Source organism: Montipora capricornis, chromosome 10 (assembly GCF_036669925.1).
Source record: "Montipora capricornis isolate CH-2021 chromosome 10, ASM3666992v2, whole genome shotgun sequence".
NCBI lineage: Eukaryota > Metazoa > Cnidaria > Anthozoa > Scleractinia > Acroporidae > Montipora > Montipora capricornis.
The window spans coordinates 8,501,782-8,519,281 of NC_090892.1; the positions used below are offsets into that span (position 1 = coordinate 8,501,782).

General features: G+C 40.1%; 2 protein-coding genes and 1 pseudogene across 2 annotated transcripts; all 3 read left to right on the forward strand.

The window, feature by feature from the left end:
• The first annotated feature begins 750 nt into the window (after window positions 1-750).
• LOC138021421 (beta-2 adrenergic receptor-like) lies at window positions 751-3,201 on the forward strand. The gene has a single exon (XM_068868291.1). It carries the CDS (start codon window positions 800-802, stop codon window positions 1,862-1,864), a length of 1,065 nt encoding a protein of 354 aa, XP_068724392.1. The 5' UTR covers window positions 751-799; the 3' UTR covers window positions 1,865-3,201.
• A 4,760-nt stretch (window positions 3,202-7,961) lies between these two features.
• Window positions 7,962-8,830, forward strand: LOC138021654 (uncharacterized). The gene has a single exon (XM_068868590.1). It carries the CDS (start codon window positions 8,087-8,089, stop codon window positions 8,828-8,830), a length of 744 nt encoding a protein of 247 aa, XP_068724691.1. The 5' UTR covers window positions 7,962-8,086.
• Window positions 8,831-8,967: 137 nt separating this feature from the next.
• Window positions 8,968-10,025, forward strand: LOC138020229 (uncharacterized; annotated as a pseudogene).
• The last annotated feature ends 7,475 nt before the right edge of the window (window positions 10,026-17,500 follow it).

A 17,500-nucleotide genomic window follows, 5' to 3' on the forward strand; every position in this document is an offset into this window, starting at 1 on the left:
AGCTAATGGTATAAACTCCTGTATGTTCCAGTGTCTAAATAGAAAACCCAGCAGTTTACTTAGATGCTACATACATTTTAATTCATGCCACGTAATTTGTAGTTTGCTGTATTATTTTGATTTGTAACGTAGTGAAAAAGATCTGAAAAGTACCTTTTTGTTGTAACCTGATGTAAAGAAAATGAAATGTGAATAAATCATTGTATAATGGCAATGAAAATTAGCAAAATGAGTACGTGGGTTTGATATTTGGCATATATTGTAAAATTTGTGCCTGTACGGTAAGAAATTACCGTAATTGGCTATTTTGTTCAAAAGAGGACTGTTGCTAATCTAGCTCAGTTTACAACAGTTTAGAAAGCAATTTTGAACATCAGAGAACTTCACTTAACTCGAAAAAACGCTTTTACTAATTCGAATCTGGAATTAAAGACGGTGTCAACACAATTTTTACGCATATTTCGAGACCTGAGAGCTCTAAGACTTCTTTCTGGTCAACATAAATTGAACCGCTAAAGAAGACGGGCTTGCAAAGCACGAATTCTCGTATATATTTAACCATATCCATGTAGGCGTCATTGTGCCATTTTGTGCAAGCACTAAGCTTTATGTTTTTTTGAAAACTTCGATAAAATCTGATTAATGATGCATGCATATTTTCTAGACAGAACATGACGTTCATTAGTACTGTAACGTTTTTTTTTTCCAGTCTGCAGGTGCAAGGATCAATTGAAGAATGACTGTAGACACATCCATCTGTGGAGACTAAACATTTTCAGTGGCTTGATAGTAGACAAAAATGCTGTCTTTATCAAATGCTTCCCGGATCTTCAATTCCTCAAAATCTGGAGATAATTGCTCTAGCGATCCTGAACCCTACGTACCCCCATCGGTTGAAGTTTTTACTGCGTCAGTGATCGTAGTTTTAGCCCTGATTGGCGCACTCGTTGTCGTGGTTAATGGTCTTGTAATCTCTATGGTCTACAAAAAGAAAACTTTGAGGTCGTTTACGAACTTGTTTCTCGGTTCGTTAGCGCTCTCCGATCTCGTGACTGGCTTGTTGGGAGTTCCTCTCCTTTTGGTGTGTATTAACATGATAAGAGCAGACATATGCATATCTTCCGTCATTTTATTTCGATTCACCGGTATTTCGTCAATTTGTCATGTTCTTCTCATTGCCTTTGATCGTTATTTCGCGATAGTACATCCATATAGGCGCGCGGCACAAATGACAAAAAGGCGCGCAATCTGTGCTATCTGCTTGGTTTGGGTGTTTGCGTGTTTATCCTCCGCCATTCAATTATCATGGGATAACTTGAACTTTGGCGACGCCTCAGAATCTGAAGAGTCCGTCGATATCAACATTGGATACAGTATAATCTGCCTAGTACTCTTCTTCCTTGTTCCTCTACTGCTGATGTGCTTCATCTATGGACGTATATTCTACATCTCCTTTAAGATTGCCAAAAATGATCGCCATCTGCAAGACGCCCTGCATCGGGGATCTCGTGCCGTTCATCGTGAGTGGCGAGGCCGAAGTGTGTTGGTGATAATGGTTGTAATTTTTGCGGGCTGTTGGCTACCATTTTTCTTGGCTATGTTGAATGATCATTCCAGCGAACCAGATCCAACTCCATCTCTTGTTTGGGTTCAGCGTTTGCTTTCTGTTCTTGGCTTTATTCCTCCACTTACAAATCCGCTGTTATGCACGTTGGCCAAGAAAGATTTCCGACAAGTTTTACGAGGGATGATCTTCAAACACAAATGCCGTCAAAAATACCGGGAGAGGGCACACGATCCTCTTCATCACTACGCTGCGCGTAGCTCGCAAAGCGAGTCAATAATTAAAACAACGACACTATGAAAAATGGAGTGTGATTCTGCTGGGTGCCTTAAGCACAGCGGAAACCAGCGTTTATTCAATATGAAAGACAAGTTATACTAAAAAATACAAGTAATCATCAGAGTATCATTGCAATTTAATATGACAAACAACGAAAATATACAAAAGACTAAAAATATACTAAAACTGATACAAGAATTCGTCAAAGATTAATACAATAGCTTACAATCATCGAAAAAATGACAGACTAAAAATTTGTCCATGAAAACACTGGACGGCAAACCGACAAAAGCGAAAAGCAAAAAAACCCAAGATGTAAAATATAAGTTACAACACAAAGGAAAATAACACAAAAGAAAGCGGAAAGAAAATTTACTCTGCAATAATACGACGCCCGCTACGAAAAAACCAGTGGTAAAAAACCTATCGGGCCAAAATCCCACTTGAAAACGTAGTCCTCGATCGAAATGCGATGCATCACTAACTCCGAGGATTAGTGTTTTAATATATACAGCATCGAAGTTAGGCTACAAGACGAACGGTTGTCCGGAAGGCGAGAGAACTTCAAAAACCAAATCATTTGGATTAGTAAAGGTACAAATTTGCATTCACTCGACAAAATTGCCAAACAGGTCTTGTGAACAAAGACTTACTCTTATAGTAGAAAGAGAGATCATTGACATGATAAGTATGCTTCGAACCGTAATGAAAACGCTTTTTAACTACACTTTGTTACGTTGGAAAGCATTTATTCCTTGTTCTGAAATGTGACTCCACAGTTCTGGTGTAAGACTTTTTAATAACAATACTCGAATTGGCTATACATGGCTCTTATTGATGGTTTGCGTTTGACATCACGATGGCCATGTTGGTTGCTGTACAGAACAATGAAGTAAAATGTCTTTTGCGAATTTGAAGCTATTATTGTGCAAAACTTGTGATGCCAATTTATATTGTTTTGTACACCAACATGGCCGCCTCATTACCTGGACGCAAACCAAGAATAGGCGCTAGTGGAAAAAACACTTCCTAAGCCTTCTTTCCTCATGTGCCAGATACTAGGTAAACGTCTGGGTCACGTGGACTACACGATCGGAGAATTTTTAATCTGTTTCTACTTTCTCGTCTGTCACGACGCCTGCGACATTGAAAACAGGGACTTTTATATCTACGACGTCGACGTAGAAGACAAAATCACCTAGAAATACAAGTTCTAGATTTTCTAGTTCTAGTTGGGGTGCAGGGATGGCGCAGTGGTGAGAGCACTCGCCTCCAACGGATGTAGCGCGGGTTCGATTGCCAGACTCGACGTCATGTGTGGGTTGAGTTTGTTGGTTCTCTACTCTGCACCGAGAGTCTTTTCCCTGGGTACTCCGGTTTTCACCTCTCCTCAAAAACCAAGATTTGACGTGATTTTCTTCCATTGTTAATTTTTAGTTTACAGTGTCCCCAATTAGTGCTCCAGCGCTAAAAGACTAGACACTTAAATAAAGTTCCCTTTCTTCATCATAAATGTTTCTAGATCACGTCAAAAAAATTCGGATAAAAGTATTGTAAATAGCCAGCAAACTCAAGTCAACGACGGGGGATCAACCCGGCGACTGAAAAATGTCATTTCGTTACCATGAAATTAACGCGAGTCAGGAGCTAATAACCAATAACCAGGCACCTATTTAACAATTTATCAACAAGGGATACGGGTCAATAGCCCTTGAGGGCGGTGTCTAATTGTTTTCGTATCACCCAACTAGTCGGACAGAAAAGGCAATAATAAAGTTATCAAGTGCAAGTTGAAAGAATATTTCGAGTTCTTAAATAAGATTTGGCTTGCACGAGTCACCATTCTCAATCCCATTGGTAATAATTTCTCAAGCCAAGACTTGTCATTAGCTGGAAAGGTGTGGTTTCGCAGGAAAATCAATCTAAAAATAAAGTTCTCTTAAGATAACTCGGTCTGTAAAAACACAGTTCCAAAAATACGTTGAGTCGTACGCTCCTAGCCATGACTGCGACGAAAACAAAAGATCTTTCGTAGCTCCTTTTGTTCGTCCACCAGCAATTGCACAGGGCAGGTACAAAACACAGGTCACAGGTCACCCAATTGCACATTACATCATTGTTATTTTTACTCATTTATTTATTTTTTATTAATTCTCTCCACTATAAATATACAAAGATATAAAACAAGAGGAAGGAACTATTGATAGCAGGGTAAGGGCAAAGTATAGTAGAACTAATTAGATGCCCTTTGTTGCCTTTAACATTTTTAGGATTGAGAGTATTAGATTAAACATAAAACAAAGTACACATACAACATCCAAAGACATAGACGAGAAGATGATAGCAGGAACTAATAAAGAACATTAATACTGAGCAAGATAATAATGATGAGGATTGCTTGAAAGAATGCATACTAGGCTTTTGTTTGATTACTAAGTGAATACTGTTCCAAAAATAACAGAACTTCCTAATATTTGTTCTGAAGAGGGCCACATTTAGGTGTTGAAGCTCAGCACCTCTAGTACTGTAATTATGTTGCTCAAATACAAGATCAAGATTGGTAGATTTAAGATCACAAAGATCTTTGTTCATAAAGAAATTTACAAATATACAGTTAAACAATGTCAGGAAATTTTAGGATACCCAGTTGAGCGTAGTGAGGTGTAGTATTTGTATATGTGTCTCTAAAGATTGGTTTCAAACCATCTATACTAGAAAAAAGGAAAATTCCAGTTAAAAGAAACAGGTGTCTTTTTGAAATCAAGGCTTAAAATTTGGGTCACTTAGCGTAGTTTGAAATCCAAAGAAAATAAAAAATAATGTTTTTGGTCATAATAGCACTTTGAAGTCTTTGCTTCATGCATGTTTACAGTTCTAAAAAATTATAATGGACAAATTGATATGACATGTATCACTGGGCTTTAATGTAAGATAACATTATGATCCATTTCTTACTATGTCTGTACACACTTTATTTAGTCACATTAATTCCTGTTCAATACAGTTTGTTTAATGACAGGAATTAAATTCACTTTTTGTCACACAACAAAGAAATCAAGGAGTTCATCATCACGGATTTTAGCCAAGGATAGAAACCGGAAGTGAACATATCGTATGTCAGGACAGTCGTCTCCGCAAGACTTTTAAACCAATCGTCTTTTACAGAGAAAAAAAGTACTTAGGAGCGGCTCCGCCTAAATATCGACTAAACCGGGAAATAGCCAAAAAATGGAATTTCTTCAAACTCCCCCAGAATGAAGTTCTTAGGGCACTAGTTACAAAAATATTATTTTAAGTTCGTTAAATCATTTAGTGTTTTCATTAACGAACTTTTTCTTCCCGATGGCCAAAATCGGCCAAAATCGATCGAAAATAGACGGCATATTTAGAGACTCGTAACATCGAAAGTAAAGATTATCATTAAAAACTAATTGTACGTCGCATTTCTACTCTCTTTCTTGTATATTTAGAGCTATTTGGATCGCGATTTGATTAGAAATCAAATATTTCACGAAATTTTGAAACCTTATGGCTTAAGACAGCTGAACGAGAAGTGAATATTTAGCCTATTTTCAGCTGCTCAAAAGGCGTTCTGGTACATGGATTTCCCCAAAACGGTTTATACAGTCTGAAAGAGCATGATTTCTTCTCCAAATTAGTGAAATAAAATTTTTGGGTAATTATAATCGTGAGCGCTGAAAAGGCGAAGTAAATGCAGTTCTACTTCCTGAAAACGTTTTCTTGGAAAAACGTTCGGAAGGAACTAAATTCAGATTTCTCCATCTTTGCAAGTACCAATGTGTAAATTCCCACCTGCAGCTGCCGAGCGTTGATAATCGTTCACCAGAGAAAAACAACCTGACTGCACAGTTGCCATCAGCAACCCCAAAGTAACATTCTCTCAAAATGTAAAGTGAAATAATGTTGGACTATTGACTGCCTTTCAGGACTAAATTAGAAAGCAGATTCAAGCTTCATTAGCTTTTAAAATTGCTTAAATTTATTTGTTTGCGTCGACTTTATTCATTTCATATATTATTAAATTAAAGTGAGTATGCGTTCCAATATTGACAGGCGTCGCAAAGGATATCAAGGGCCATCTCAAAACATGCGGCGTTTCAGAATCTGCTTTGAATTCGGAAGCAAGGCTTCTGCTGGCCCGGGCAGGTAAAGTCTAAAACTAGTCAACTATGTAACCTGTAGAATTAAATTTCACTTATCTGACCATTTCTTTCATTACTGTCAATGATAGGCATCTTTGATGAGAACGAGATCTCTTTGAATGTTACTATTTGCCCAAGACACCGCGATTTATTTGGGCTAAGGTGGCGAAGCAACCGAAAAACGTGCTCAATTCCAAATTCATGGGCAGCGCATAGGACTACTAATGTGAAGGGTGAACGTGGAATAACCCTTGAACAGTCTCGTCGTCTCTTCAAGGCCACCGACATCGTAACCCCGGTTGGTTCAAGTAAGTTGCGTGAAATTAATCATCCTAGCCACACTGTTGTCCTGGCTTTGCAGGACAATTTTCAAGATGTAACTTCAGAGAAGTAATAGCTAATAGCGTTATATCTTGAGGTGGGGGAGAGGGGGGGGGGGGGGGGGGGCAGGAGTGAGGGAAGAGGCGGTTTTCAACGGAGGAACGGTACAAATTTTCACAAGGTCCTTTTTTCGTGGAAGGTTATATTTTACTTTGTAGAAACATGTGTGGGAGGCCGGTGAAATTTTTAAGACAAGTCCAAGCAGTCGAAGAATGAATTAAATGTACGTTGTATCTTATAGAATAATTGTGCGAAAAGAGATAAATTTTATTATTCCTTTCTTCATTGCGAAAGGGGGGTGGGGGGGGGGGGGGGGGCCCGAGCGATAATTTCGAAACACTGATTGCACTTACATACCTCGAAGCCCAGAATTTCTTTTATTCTTTAGCTGGCAATGTGCAAAATAGCTCAATTAAAACAATGGTAAATTAGTTCAATGTCATATTTCCGCAATGTCGGAAGAGACTCGACCAGAGCAACATTGAAATGGAAGATTCTCCAGGAGCGCAAGCAGCAGCGTCCTTAAACACGCAAGAAGCAGCCGCCGACGTATGCCCCCCTCGATTGGATGAGGTAAGGATAAGATACGACCAACAAGTAAAAGCCTGACAGTGACATTTAAACTAACCTACAAAGAGCCCCGTCTGTTTAATTTACCAAGCAATTCGTAGTTAAACTGAAGCTCTGCAGAAAGGCGAATGGCAAAAAATCCACTATTACAAATAACTGAGCTAAAATTCTTGCCATCGTTTCTCTTGAATTTTTATGGGTACATGCTGTCATTGTGAGACCTTCAACCAGACCATAACAGTGTTATCGTATTATTTATATGCCAATTGTAAAATTGATATTGGTTTTTTCTAGCAACTATGCCAAGTAATATCACATTTTGTTACACGACTAAGTTAGTTCAGAGGGCGAATAACTAAAATCAGCAAATCGGATAGCTCCATTGCAGGTCCAATATTCTCTCAGTATTGGACCGGGAACTGTCCCGAATGATCCCGCACGATCACTTTTGAAAATTTGTTGGTTCTTTTACGGCCGGCTTACGTTTTTCTAAAAGAACTTGCTTTAGACGAAAAAGATTCCTTTCATTTTTCTTGCAACTCTCTGTCCCTTTTATTTTAGTAACATCAGACCAAAGTATACGCCTGTTTCGGCTCCCGATCAAAATCGCGCGCTTGAAGTATGAGATGTTTTTCCAGTCCTTCATCATGACATTTCTTCGTAACAATTTTCAGTCGTGTGGTCAATCTCTTTTTGGTTAAGCTTGGTCGGAACCGTACTGGTAGGATATCGTCCCCATGACCTAAGGCCGGTATTCCCCTAGTACGAGCCTCGCGCTTGCTGAATAAGAAAGATGTAAGTTATTAGAGCAGGATCTAGCCCACTAATGCTATTGAAACTCCATATTTCAGGAAGCAAGCTCTGCTGAGGACAGCAATTTATCGGCCATATATACAGGAATGATGGAGTTGAGATTAGACGGCAGCGACGAGGAGTCAACACAAGTGCCAGCTAAAGAGCATAGTGAACAGTACTTACGAAGGAAGCAACTCAATAAATTTCTGGAAAGTTGTAACGTAGAGAAATTAACTCGACCCAGGAAGAGGTGGGAAGAGGCGGGCCCACGTACGCGAAAAAATCACGTAAAAAAGGCAAAAGATGTCATTGTATAGCAGCTTTGGATGTGATTATGCCAGGGGATGCAGCATATTTATGGGATGCACTGCAGTCGTCAATGCTTGTGGACAAAGAGCTTGGATCTGCAGTTGGTGACGACCACAAATACCTTGAAGCCCTGGCAGAAAAATACAAAAATGCATCCTCGTGGGATACAAGAAGGCAAGTTTTGTCGATAATGGCTGATCTAGTCCCTTTCAAACGCCTTCAGAGGTACTTGACTGGTATCACTGAGTACCGAGTGAAAATTGCGCGCCAGCACAAAAATGTGTTTGGTCGGGGCGTTCCCCTTCCATTGAAGTATAGTCCCCGAATGAGAGTAGATCCTAGCCAACTTGACCATATTTTGACATTTATAACGAGTCCGCACATCATACAAGAACTCCAATTTGGACAGAAATACATGAAGTTATCAACTGGTGAGGTTGTGGAGACACCTAATGTAATTCGTAATATGATTCCGGAACGAATTGTAATCCAGTATACCCAATACTGCGAAGAAGCCGGATTCCAGCCTTTTGGACGCACAACGATGTTAACCATCCTCTCAAGCTGTAGTGCCACTGTGAGAAAGTCGTTGCAGAGTATCGACTACATTGCCGCACAAGGAAGTAAGGCCTTTGACGATCTTTGCCATGTGGTGAGGAGACTAGAAGAATGCAGGATATTGAAGAGAGATGTCGCTGGACAATGGAAAAGTTGTCTGAAGAACGGGAAGCACTATCTAAAGTCGGATTATAAGGTATTCAAGAATTAGTATCATTAATTAAGTACATCGTGCCTGTAACAGCGTAGCTTGCTCCCAACCCCTTTGTATGCAACTACTCACAAATGCCCAAATTGTGTTTAAACTTGACTGATTTTCACTCACTTTCCTTATATTTATTATCAAACATGTTTCAATACCAAGCAGAGCAGAATGCAATAGAACAAACTGAGCTTCGAAATAAAATCCTTTAGCGCAGATTTTGCTATCTTTGATTTTCCTCCCTGGTTCTCAGTACCTTTCAGCAGACTGCGACAAATTCGCCGTTACTGTATCTTTGGTCTATTTCTGGAGCCGTAACAAAATCTAGTGTGCATTGTTTCTCTCTATTTATGAGCTACTGTAAATTATTTTACTTAGTCACATAATATCTGTTCTCTGTTTTTATCAGGTGCACGTATCTCTCTCCTCGCCTGTGGCTGACCACTGTAGTGCATACTCTTTGAGCGATGAAAAAGATCCTTTGTTCAGCAGCTCAAGTGATCATTATCATGGTAATTCATGCTCCCAATGCGAAGAATTGAAAACTAAAATATCTGACATCCAGGCATACTTAAAACGAGAAGATCTGGGACTACCGGATAAAGAGTTGGATGACTTGCGTCATATTTGCGACCAAGCATTTCAAAATGTTCTGTCCTGGAAGGCCCATCAACTGAGAAGTAAAATTCAGGACTCTGCCAGAGTAGAAGTACTTGACCAACTAGACGAGTCATCCGTCATGATCACTTAGGACTGGGCCATGAAATTTTGGCCACAGAAATACCGTGAATCTCAAACTGACTGGTTTGCAAAGAGGGGCATTTCTTGGCACATAAGTGTGGTTGCAAGGAAACATCAGGGAAATCTAAAGAGTCAGTCCTTCGTGCACATTGTCAAAAACTGCAGTCAAGATAGCTCGGTGGTTATCCGCATGATGGAACACGTATTGCGCACACTGAAAACGGAAAATCCTGAACTCACCACAGCATTCTTCCGGAGCGATAACGCCCGATCCTATCACAATTCAACCATGCTAGCTGCGTGTCGTTCCATGGGGGCTGCCACTGGAATCACTCTTTCTAGAGTGGACTTTAGTGACCCTCAAGGAGGGAAAGGTCCTTGCGACCGCAAAGTAGCCACCATCAAAGCACATGTCCGCAGATTTATAAATGAGGGGCACGATGTTCAAACTGCGGAGGACTAAGAAACTGCGATGCTATCAGCGGGAGAATTCACTGGGATCAGAGTGGCTGTTGTTGATTCATTGGGAATCAAGGAGAACCCCATCAAATGGGATGGCATAAGCTTGATTAACAACCGACAGTACACGGGCACAACGATAACAGTATGGCGATCCTACAACGTGGGCAGTGGAAATACAGTGGACAAACAGCTACCAACAGGTATCACATGTAGTATTAACATCTAGTAATTATGAGAACAATAGGTTACAAGTATATGCTGTCGGCAACGCCCTCGTTTAGTTTACCATATAATGAGCGTGATTTAAAAAGCAGATACGAACATCACTTTTTTGTTCTGAGGGATAGGTAGCTATGCATTTTTTGTTATGGCATAAAGGTCACCTTATTGGCGGAAAGGTAACTTCATACGCCAACGTTCATCCCTTCCAGTAAGAGTATACTCCACGTGGGTACAGCTTGAGCTGAATAGCGGCTGTACATGTTTGAGGAACTTTTTAACAGAATCATGTATTTTTTTGTAAAACAAGTGGAGTGTGTCCGACACGCACCCAGAAGTCTTCAGATGAAAATTCTCTCATTGAAGTGCCCGAAACAGCAGAGGGAAATGCAGGGGTAGGTGTTTCCAGTGTCCCAGTGAAGGATGTATCAAGGTCTATCAAAGATACTCAGCCCTTGAAAAGCACCTGTCATACGAAAAGTGTGAATTGCTCTCAGAGAGAGCCACACTTCTTGACCAAGCGAAAGAAATGTACCATCTTAAATTAACTGAAGGAAGGAGCGCAGGAGCGACAAGCCACGATGAGAGAACCGATCCTCGGGAAGTTGCCGCAAATACCAATCAACTGTCGAGAGGTTGGGCGTTGAAGCAAACAAAAAAATTCGGGCGCCTTAGTGACACCCAAAAGAAGTACCTTAATCAAAAGTTTAGTATCGGGCAGCAAACAGGCCACAAAGTGGATCCGCTGTCGGTAGCTCGCGACATGCGCTACGCCAGAAATGCGGAGGGTAAGCGGCTGTTCACCCGAGATGAATTCCTTAGTACACAACAAATACATTCCTACTTTTCCTGGAAAGCTGGGAAACTACGCCATCAACATGCAGAAGATGACAGTAGTGATCGCGAGCCTGCTGTCGACCAACAGCAATATTGGGACACTCGGACAGAAGTTCTACGAGAAGTTCAGCTCCAGCATCCTATTACTTATGACAATCTTGATCTTTGCGCCTTGTATCATGCGAACAGGCTAAATCAGCTTAGTGTTGCCGTGTTAAAGTACATTTGTGAATACTTCGATATAAACAAGGAGCAACTAACGCTTCGCAAGAAGGCGCCTTATATTACTCTTATGGGAAAACTAGTACAGTCATATTCATGTCATGAACAGCAGTAACAGTGCAAGCATTTAAAGAAGCAGGGTAGTAGGAAAAGAGCCTCTAAGTTCCCCTCACAACTAGCTTTTTTGCGTGTAGGCTGTTTCTGGTCTAACAGATTGTGAATGATCCAAGTGGTTTCATTGTTTTTACTACAACCGAGTAAATTTCGTTTCGTTGAGTACGAAAGAAACAATTTCTTGCTAGTTTGAAGTCAGAAATCTTGTTTCAGCATAGGGTTTGGACTATTATTAGAGAAACAAGAACGTCGGTTTATTTGCGAGTTGTATGGTACTATAACCAGAGAGGGTTGGTTGTAGTTTAGTTTAAATGCCACTGTCAGGCTTTAACTTCGTCCATATGATGGTCGTGTCTTATCCTTACCTCATCCAATTGTTAGGGGCATACATCAGCGACTGCTCAGTTCTGGCATGCTTCTGGATGACTATGAAAAAAATTATAATTGCTTCAATTAGCTATTTTGGAGATTGCCAACAAAAGAATAAAGCCTGATTCTGATATCCAGCCGACCTACCTGCGACGTAGTCGCCGGTTCCAACTGACAACGTTTCAGCGATCTGTTCAAGTGGGTCCCCGACTCGCCTGCTATGGATCGCGGACGTACTCAAATTGCCGCGAAATGTAAACCGAATTGGCGCAATTTCCAACCATTCCATCTGAAAATATGGATAGTACGGGTCTGGCGGTGCTTGATATATGAACACAGCCAACGGAATTACTTATAATCTGGTCGTATTACCAGATCATCTCTTCCAAAGCCAGTCTTTTCTTTATGTACTTGGAGAAGTTTGTTCAGATGTTGTTGTATCTTTGCTGAGCGGAAGCAACATCAATCTTCAGTGTATTAGCGAGTGCTTGCCAAGAATTTTTCTTTACTCTTTGTTCTTTATATTCATGACAGGACGTGTCACATATAGCCCGGTACGCTCTTATTTCGTCCACGAACATTCAGTTTCTGGGTACATCCTCACGTGTGACTTCCTCCGCCATTTTGAAAGTAAGGAATAGTGGGAAAAATCGAGTTGTTACGTCATACATTGCGTCCGCAATTGATTTTCATCGCCGACGGCTGCTCAGTTAAACGAATTCGCAGGCAAGCCGGCGGTCAATGCCTGGGACAGATTATGATTCGCCGATAAATGTTCACTTATACCCCAGGTATGTCCGCGGCATGAGAGGACCAGGCTTAAAAGATATCGCGGGCGTGCAGTGTTTCGAAATTGTACCCCCCACCCCGTCTCCCCCGCTTCCTTTTCTCCCAAGTAAATGGCAAGTATGGAAATCGAAAAACCGCCAATAGATTCTATTGCATTACCTTGTCGCAACTTGTTTCGATGCTGAAACCAAAATTTATCCGAAAATTTGCGACACCTGTCAATATTCGAACGTGAACTCACTTTAAATTAATTTAATAATGTATCAAATAAATAAATGAAGTCGGCGCAAACAAATAAAGTTAAGCAATTTTAAAAGGTAATGAAGCTTGAATCTGCTTTCTAATTTAGTCCTGAAAGGCAGTCAATAGTCAAACATTATTTCACTTTACATTTTGAGAGAATGTTACTTTGGGGTTGCTGATGGCAACTGTGCAGTCAGGTTGTTTTTCTCTGGTGAACGATTATCAGCGCTCGGCAGCTGCAGGTGGGAATTTACACATTGGTACTTGCAAAGATGGAGAAATCTGAATTTAGTTCCTTCCGAACGTTTTTCCAAGAAAACGAGTCGACATCTGCTGTAGATAAAACGTTCAGGTGAGTATCGGCTAGATAAAACGCATCGCAACTTCGCAAATTTTATTGAAGCTCGTTTATTAATGCTATTAACGAACGAAGTTATTTTGTGTCAGAAATGCGACTTTTATCTCCTTCGTAGACACGATAAGATTCCGTACTTCTACCAGTTTCTTGCAGTAACTGTTTCGGACCGATTTCATTAGAAAATGTTTAAAACTAACGAAACATCTGCTGTCTATTGTTGTTGTCACGTTCGTGACGCTTAGGTCAAAGGTCACGTTTTCAGGAAGTAGAACTGCATTTACTCCGCCTTTTCAGCGCTCACGATTTTAATTACCCAAAAATTTTATTTCACTAATTTGGAGAAGAAATCATGCTCTTTCAGACTGTATAAACCGTTTTGGGGAAATCCATGTACCAGAACGCCTTTTGAGCAGCTGAAAATAGGCTAAATATTCACTTCTCGTTCAGCTGTCTTAAGCCATAAGGTTTCAAAATTTCGTGAAATATTTGATTTCTAATCAAATCGCGATCCAAATAGCTCTAAATATACAAGAAAGAGAGTAGAAATGCGACGTACAATTAGTTTTTAATGATAATCTTTACTTTCGATGTTACGAGTCTCTGAATATGCCGTCTATTTTCGATCGATTTTGGCCGATTTTGGCCATCGGGAAGAAAAAGTTCGTTAATAAAAACACTAAATGATTTAACGAACTTAAAATAATATTTTTGTAACTAGTGCCCTAAGAACTTCATTCTGGGGTAGTTTGAAGAAATTCCATTTTTTGGCTATTTCCCGGTTTAGTCGATATTTAGGCGGAGCCGCTCTTAGTACTACAAATAGGGTAGTGTCAAGATAGGTTTAAAAGGAAAACAGCTTACTTCCAGCTGCCTTATCTCTCTTTTATACAATTTCATCCTAAATTTGATTGTTTGGTTGTTTCCGATCTTTTCTCTTCTTTTAAGCATTGTAGGCCAGATTACCACATTTATTTTTTATTTTTCTTTAATCTACTTTGTTGTCAAACAAGGCATCCCACGTAAACGCCATCGTTGGGGCGTGTTCTGTCGCACATTGTAATAATCATCGCACTTTGTAATACCTGTCGATCTTTGTAATACCTGTCGCACTTTGTAATAACACCTGTCGCACTTTGTAATAAACTAGCTGTCGCACTTTGTAATAACAAGTTGTCTCAATTTGCAATAAAAACTCAGCTGTGGCACTTTGTAATGACAAGTTGTCGCACTTTATAAAATTTCCTTTGAATGACCTGTTTGGTAGATATTGCATTTGACTTAACTACTTTCCCAGGGCACAAATACGTTCTTCCTTGATATTTTCCTTTGCATACTAAACTGAGGGGAAGAAAAAGAAACGTGTTCCTCCACATGCTTCTCGCAATTGTTATTTTGGAGATCACATAGCTTGCGTAGCAACGATGGAATGCAATAAGTGAACCGAAGGGAAATAACTCCTGGTATAAATATAAAAAGATGCGCGAGATGCTTGAGTTCAAGGGTTAGTAAGGGAGATGGAGGCTTTAAGTGACTCGCTACTTGTTCTATATGAGGTTTTCTTTTGGGGAGTGGGGGGGAGGGGTAGTCACAGGATTTAAAATACTTATTACAATCGTGGCTAAAAGACGGGGTACCTTGAACACCATTGCAAGTTCCAACGTTCTTCGCAATATACACGCAACGCAGTGTAAATGGTGTATAGGTCTGCGCAGTAGATGCAAGAAGATCCCCTATTTTTAAAAAACTCCCATCTTTTAATGATTGATTTGACACACGTTGATTGACGTCTTATTAACAAATTAGCCAATAACAGATAACCATGTTAACGCATGTCGACTTCCGTAAAAAGAACCGAGGCACCGAGGAAACACCAATTGATCAATACAGAATTTGCCAATGTAATTTTAAAGTTAAATTTGTAACGGTAGCTTCTCAGCCGGATGCGACTGGTTATGTTTCTTCCGAGAATTTGTTTAAACCATCAAAAACAAAAGAAACTTACGGACAAATTTTAGCTGATATTTGCAGAGTGGTTGGAATAGAAGTTGTTGAAAACAACAGCCAATTTTCAGAACATGTTAAGCAATCCACGTGCTCGTAAAATACGAAATTTAGGAACGTAACTCGTACAGAGTTCGATGGGTAGTAAGGCCGTTAAATGCAAAACTCCACCAAGGCTGACCATAAAACCATTCAAGAGGTTTTAGTTTAAAACTAGCGACGATTTCTTGGTGAACAGTGGTTGACGAAATGAATCGTACTAAAACTCCTGGAAACTACGGGACGGAAAAACTCCTCGCTAGTTTGATTTTGGTCAAATCGTCAAGAAATCGTAGATGAAATAGCGAGTAAAAGTGCTTAAAAAATCGCACGACTGTACAAAGGAGCCGCTTTCTTCTCACAATAAGACAAGATTTAACAGGGGAGCTGCGTAATTGTCTTCATCTTGTCTCAATTCAAGATATAGGACTCAAGCTTACATTAGGGAAGGTAAGCAGACAATGTTATGATATCATTCAATCAAGCAATACTAAACTCAACGACTAGTAACAACACTATTCTAAAATGTTCGTGTACCTTTGAAAGTCCCAACACAACGCACATGGTTTCCCGTTTTCGGGGTGTCCATGTAAGTCACTCAGGGCCCCTACGGGTATCACCAAAGGTTACAATATTAAAACAGACAATATTAGAAGAATACAATTTATTTCCTTGATACTGAAACATATGGATTCCGATAGTTCGCAGGCGTTTTATTGATTCATCCTGCGTAAATATGGAGTATCTTTTACAAGCGAACGAAAAGCTTACTTCGGCAAGTTCCAAACCTTTCGTCAACAATAAGCTCTGCTAAATTTTTGTTAAATAGCGAATCTTTTGCCTTTGGTGAATTGTGGAAAGTTTAACGCTTAATTGTCCATAGCGCCTTTAGCTGACGCGTAAATAATGTTGAATTTCCCTTGATGGATATTGACATGTCCAAGCCGCAGTCCAGATTTTCATTTAAATCACAGGCTGTCATTGACATAGAATTTACCTCAACCACTTACTTGATCGCGTATGATGCTTTGTCATGGAGAAGTCACGATGATACTCGGGAAGCCTGTTCTTCGTTTTCTTTTATTTTGTTTTTTTTTTAACTCCGCACATCATGGCAAACATCTGAAAAATTACCCTTTTTCGGAATCCTGTTGGCAAAACGGCCATTACATCTATACAGTTAAAGAGATGGCGCATTGACAGTTCTTGCTCCCTTTTCATCGTAAAGCCGAGACCCGATTCTCTCAGCTTCAACACACGATTCAAAGCCTTCCACATCTTCCAGCATTGTCTTTGTCACGCTGGAACTAACAAAGACATTTTGCTGGAAAATTTGTCACCTGTCAATCATTGTGACTGTACCGCATCAATCAGAAGCCCCCGTTCGTGGACGAACGGGTTTTTCAAAAATGGTGGCTCTTCTCGCAAGCGTTCCCTCAGTCTCTTGCCCCAACTTTCGCGCGGCCAGTTTGCGGAAAATCGTGTCTAAGCTCTTCTGTCGAACAGGAACGCTTACTACGCGGGATAGACCATGCATCGTAGTAAGATTAGCATGTCTTTAACCACTTAGTTGGGAGCAGAGGAAAACCTTTTTGCCCGGGATTTGCAAAAGAACACTAAATCTCTCCTTCTGTCCCGAGCATCATCACTCAGCAGCAAAGTAAAGAACTTTCTCTCAGAGAAGACTTAGACAGATGCTTTTTTACACACACGGTCAATATATAGGAAAGGAACGAAAGATCTTGAACAAGATCAACACCTTATACAAATACCCATGCAACTTTTTGAAAACGAGACCGCTGAAATGGTATCCAGGAGTGACGACACAACCCACATAGAATAGCTTCCGAATGAAATTTTGGACCACGATGCATGGTCTGTGCCCTCTACTCTTTTACTTATAAAGTATGTCCCTGCAAGTTACTTTCCAGTGTCTTTCCCTCCAAAACCTCACGGGAACAAACTATTTTTTCCATTCGCAGGAGATGCCAGTATATTTCAAATTCGAATCTTTACTTAAGATCTTAAGACGCCATAATAAAGACTTTTTTTAATAACTGAATGAAGCCATCAGATCATTTACAAATTAAACATGCAATAGGGTCATTTGCACGATAATTTAGACTAGTATCTAGCCAACGGAGCGGCTTTACAAAACCGATTTTAAAAGTCATTCGTGATCGTGATGGCAAAGTGTTTCTGTCATGAAACATCATATTCAAGAGAAATAACAACGTCGAAAAGCGTGGAGGGGAACGCGTTTTTTTCTGGTCCCCTCACTTTAG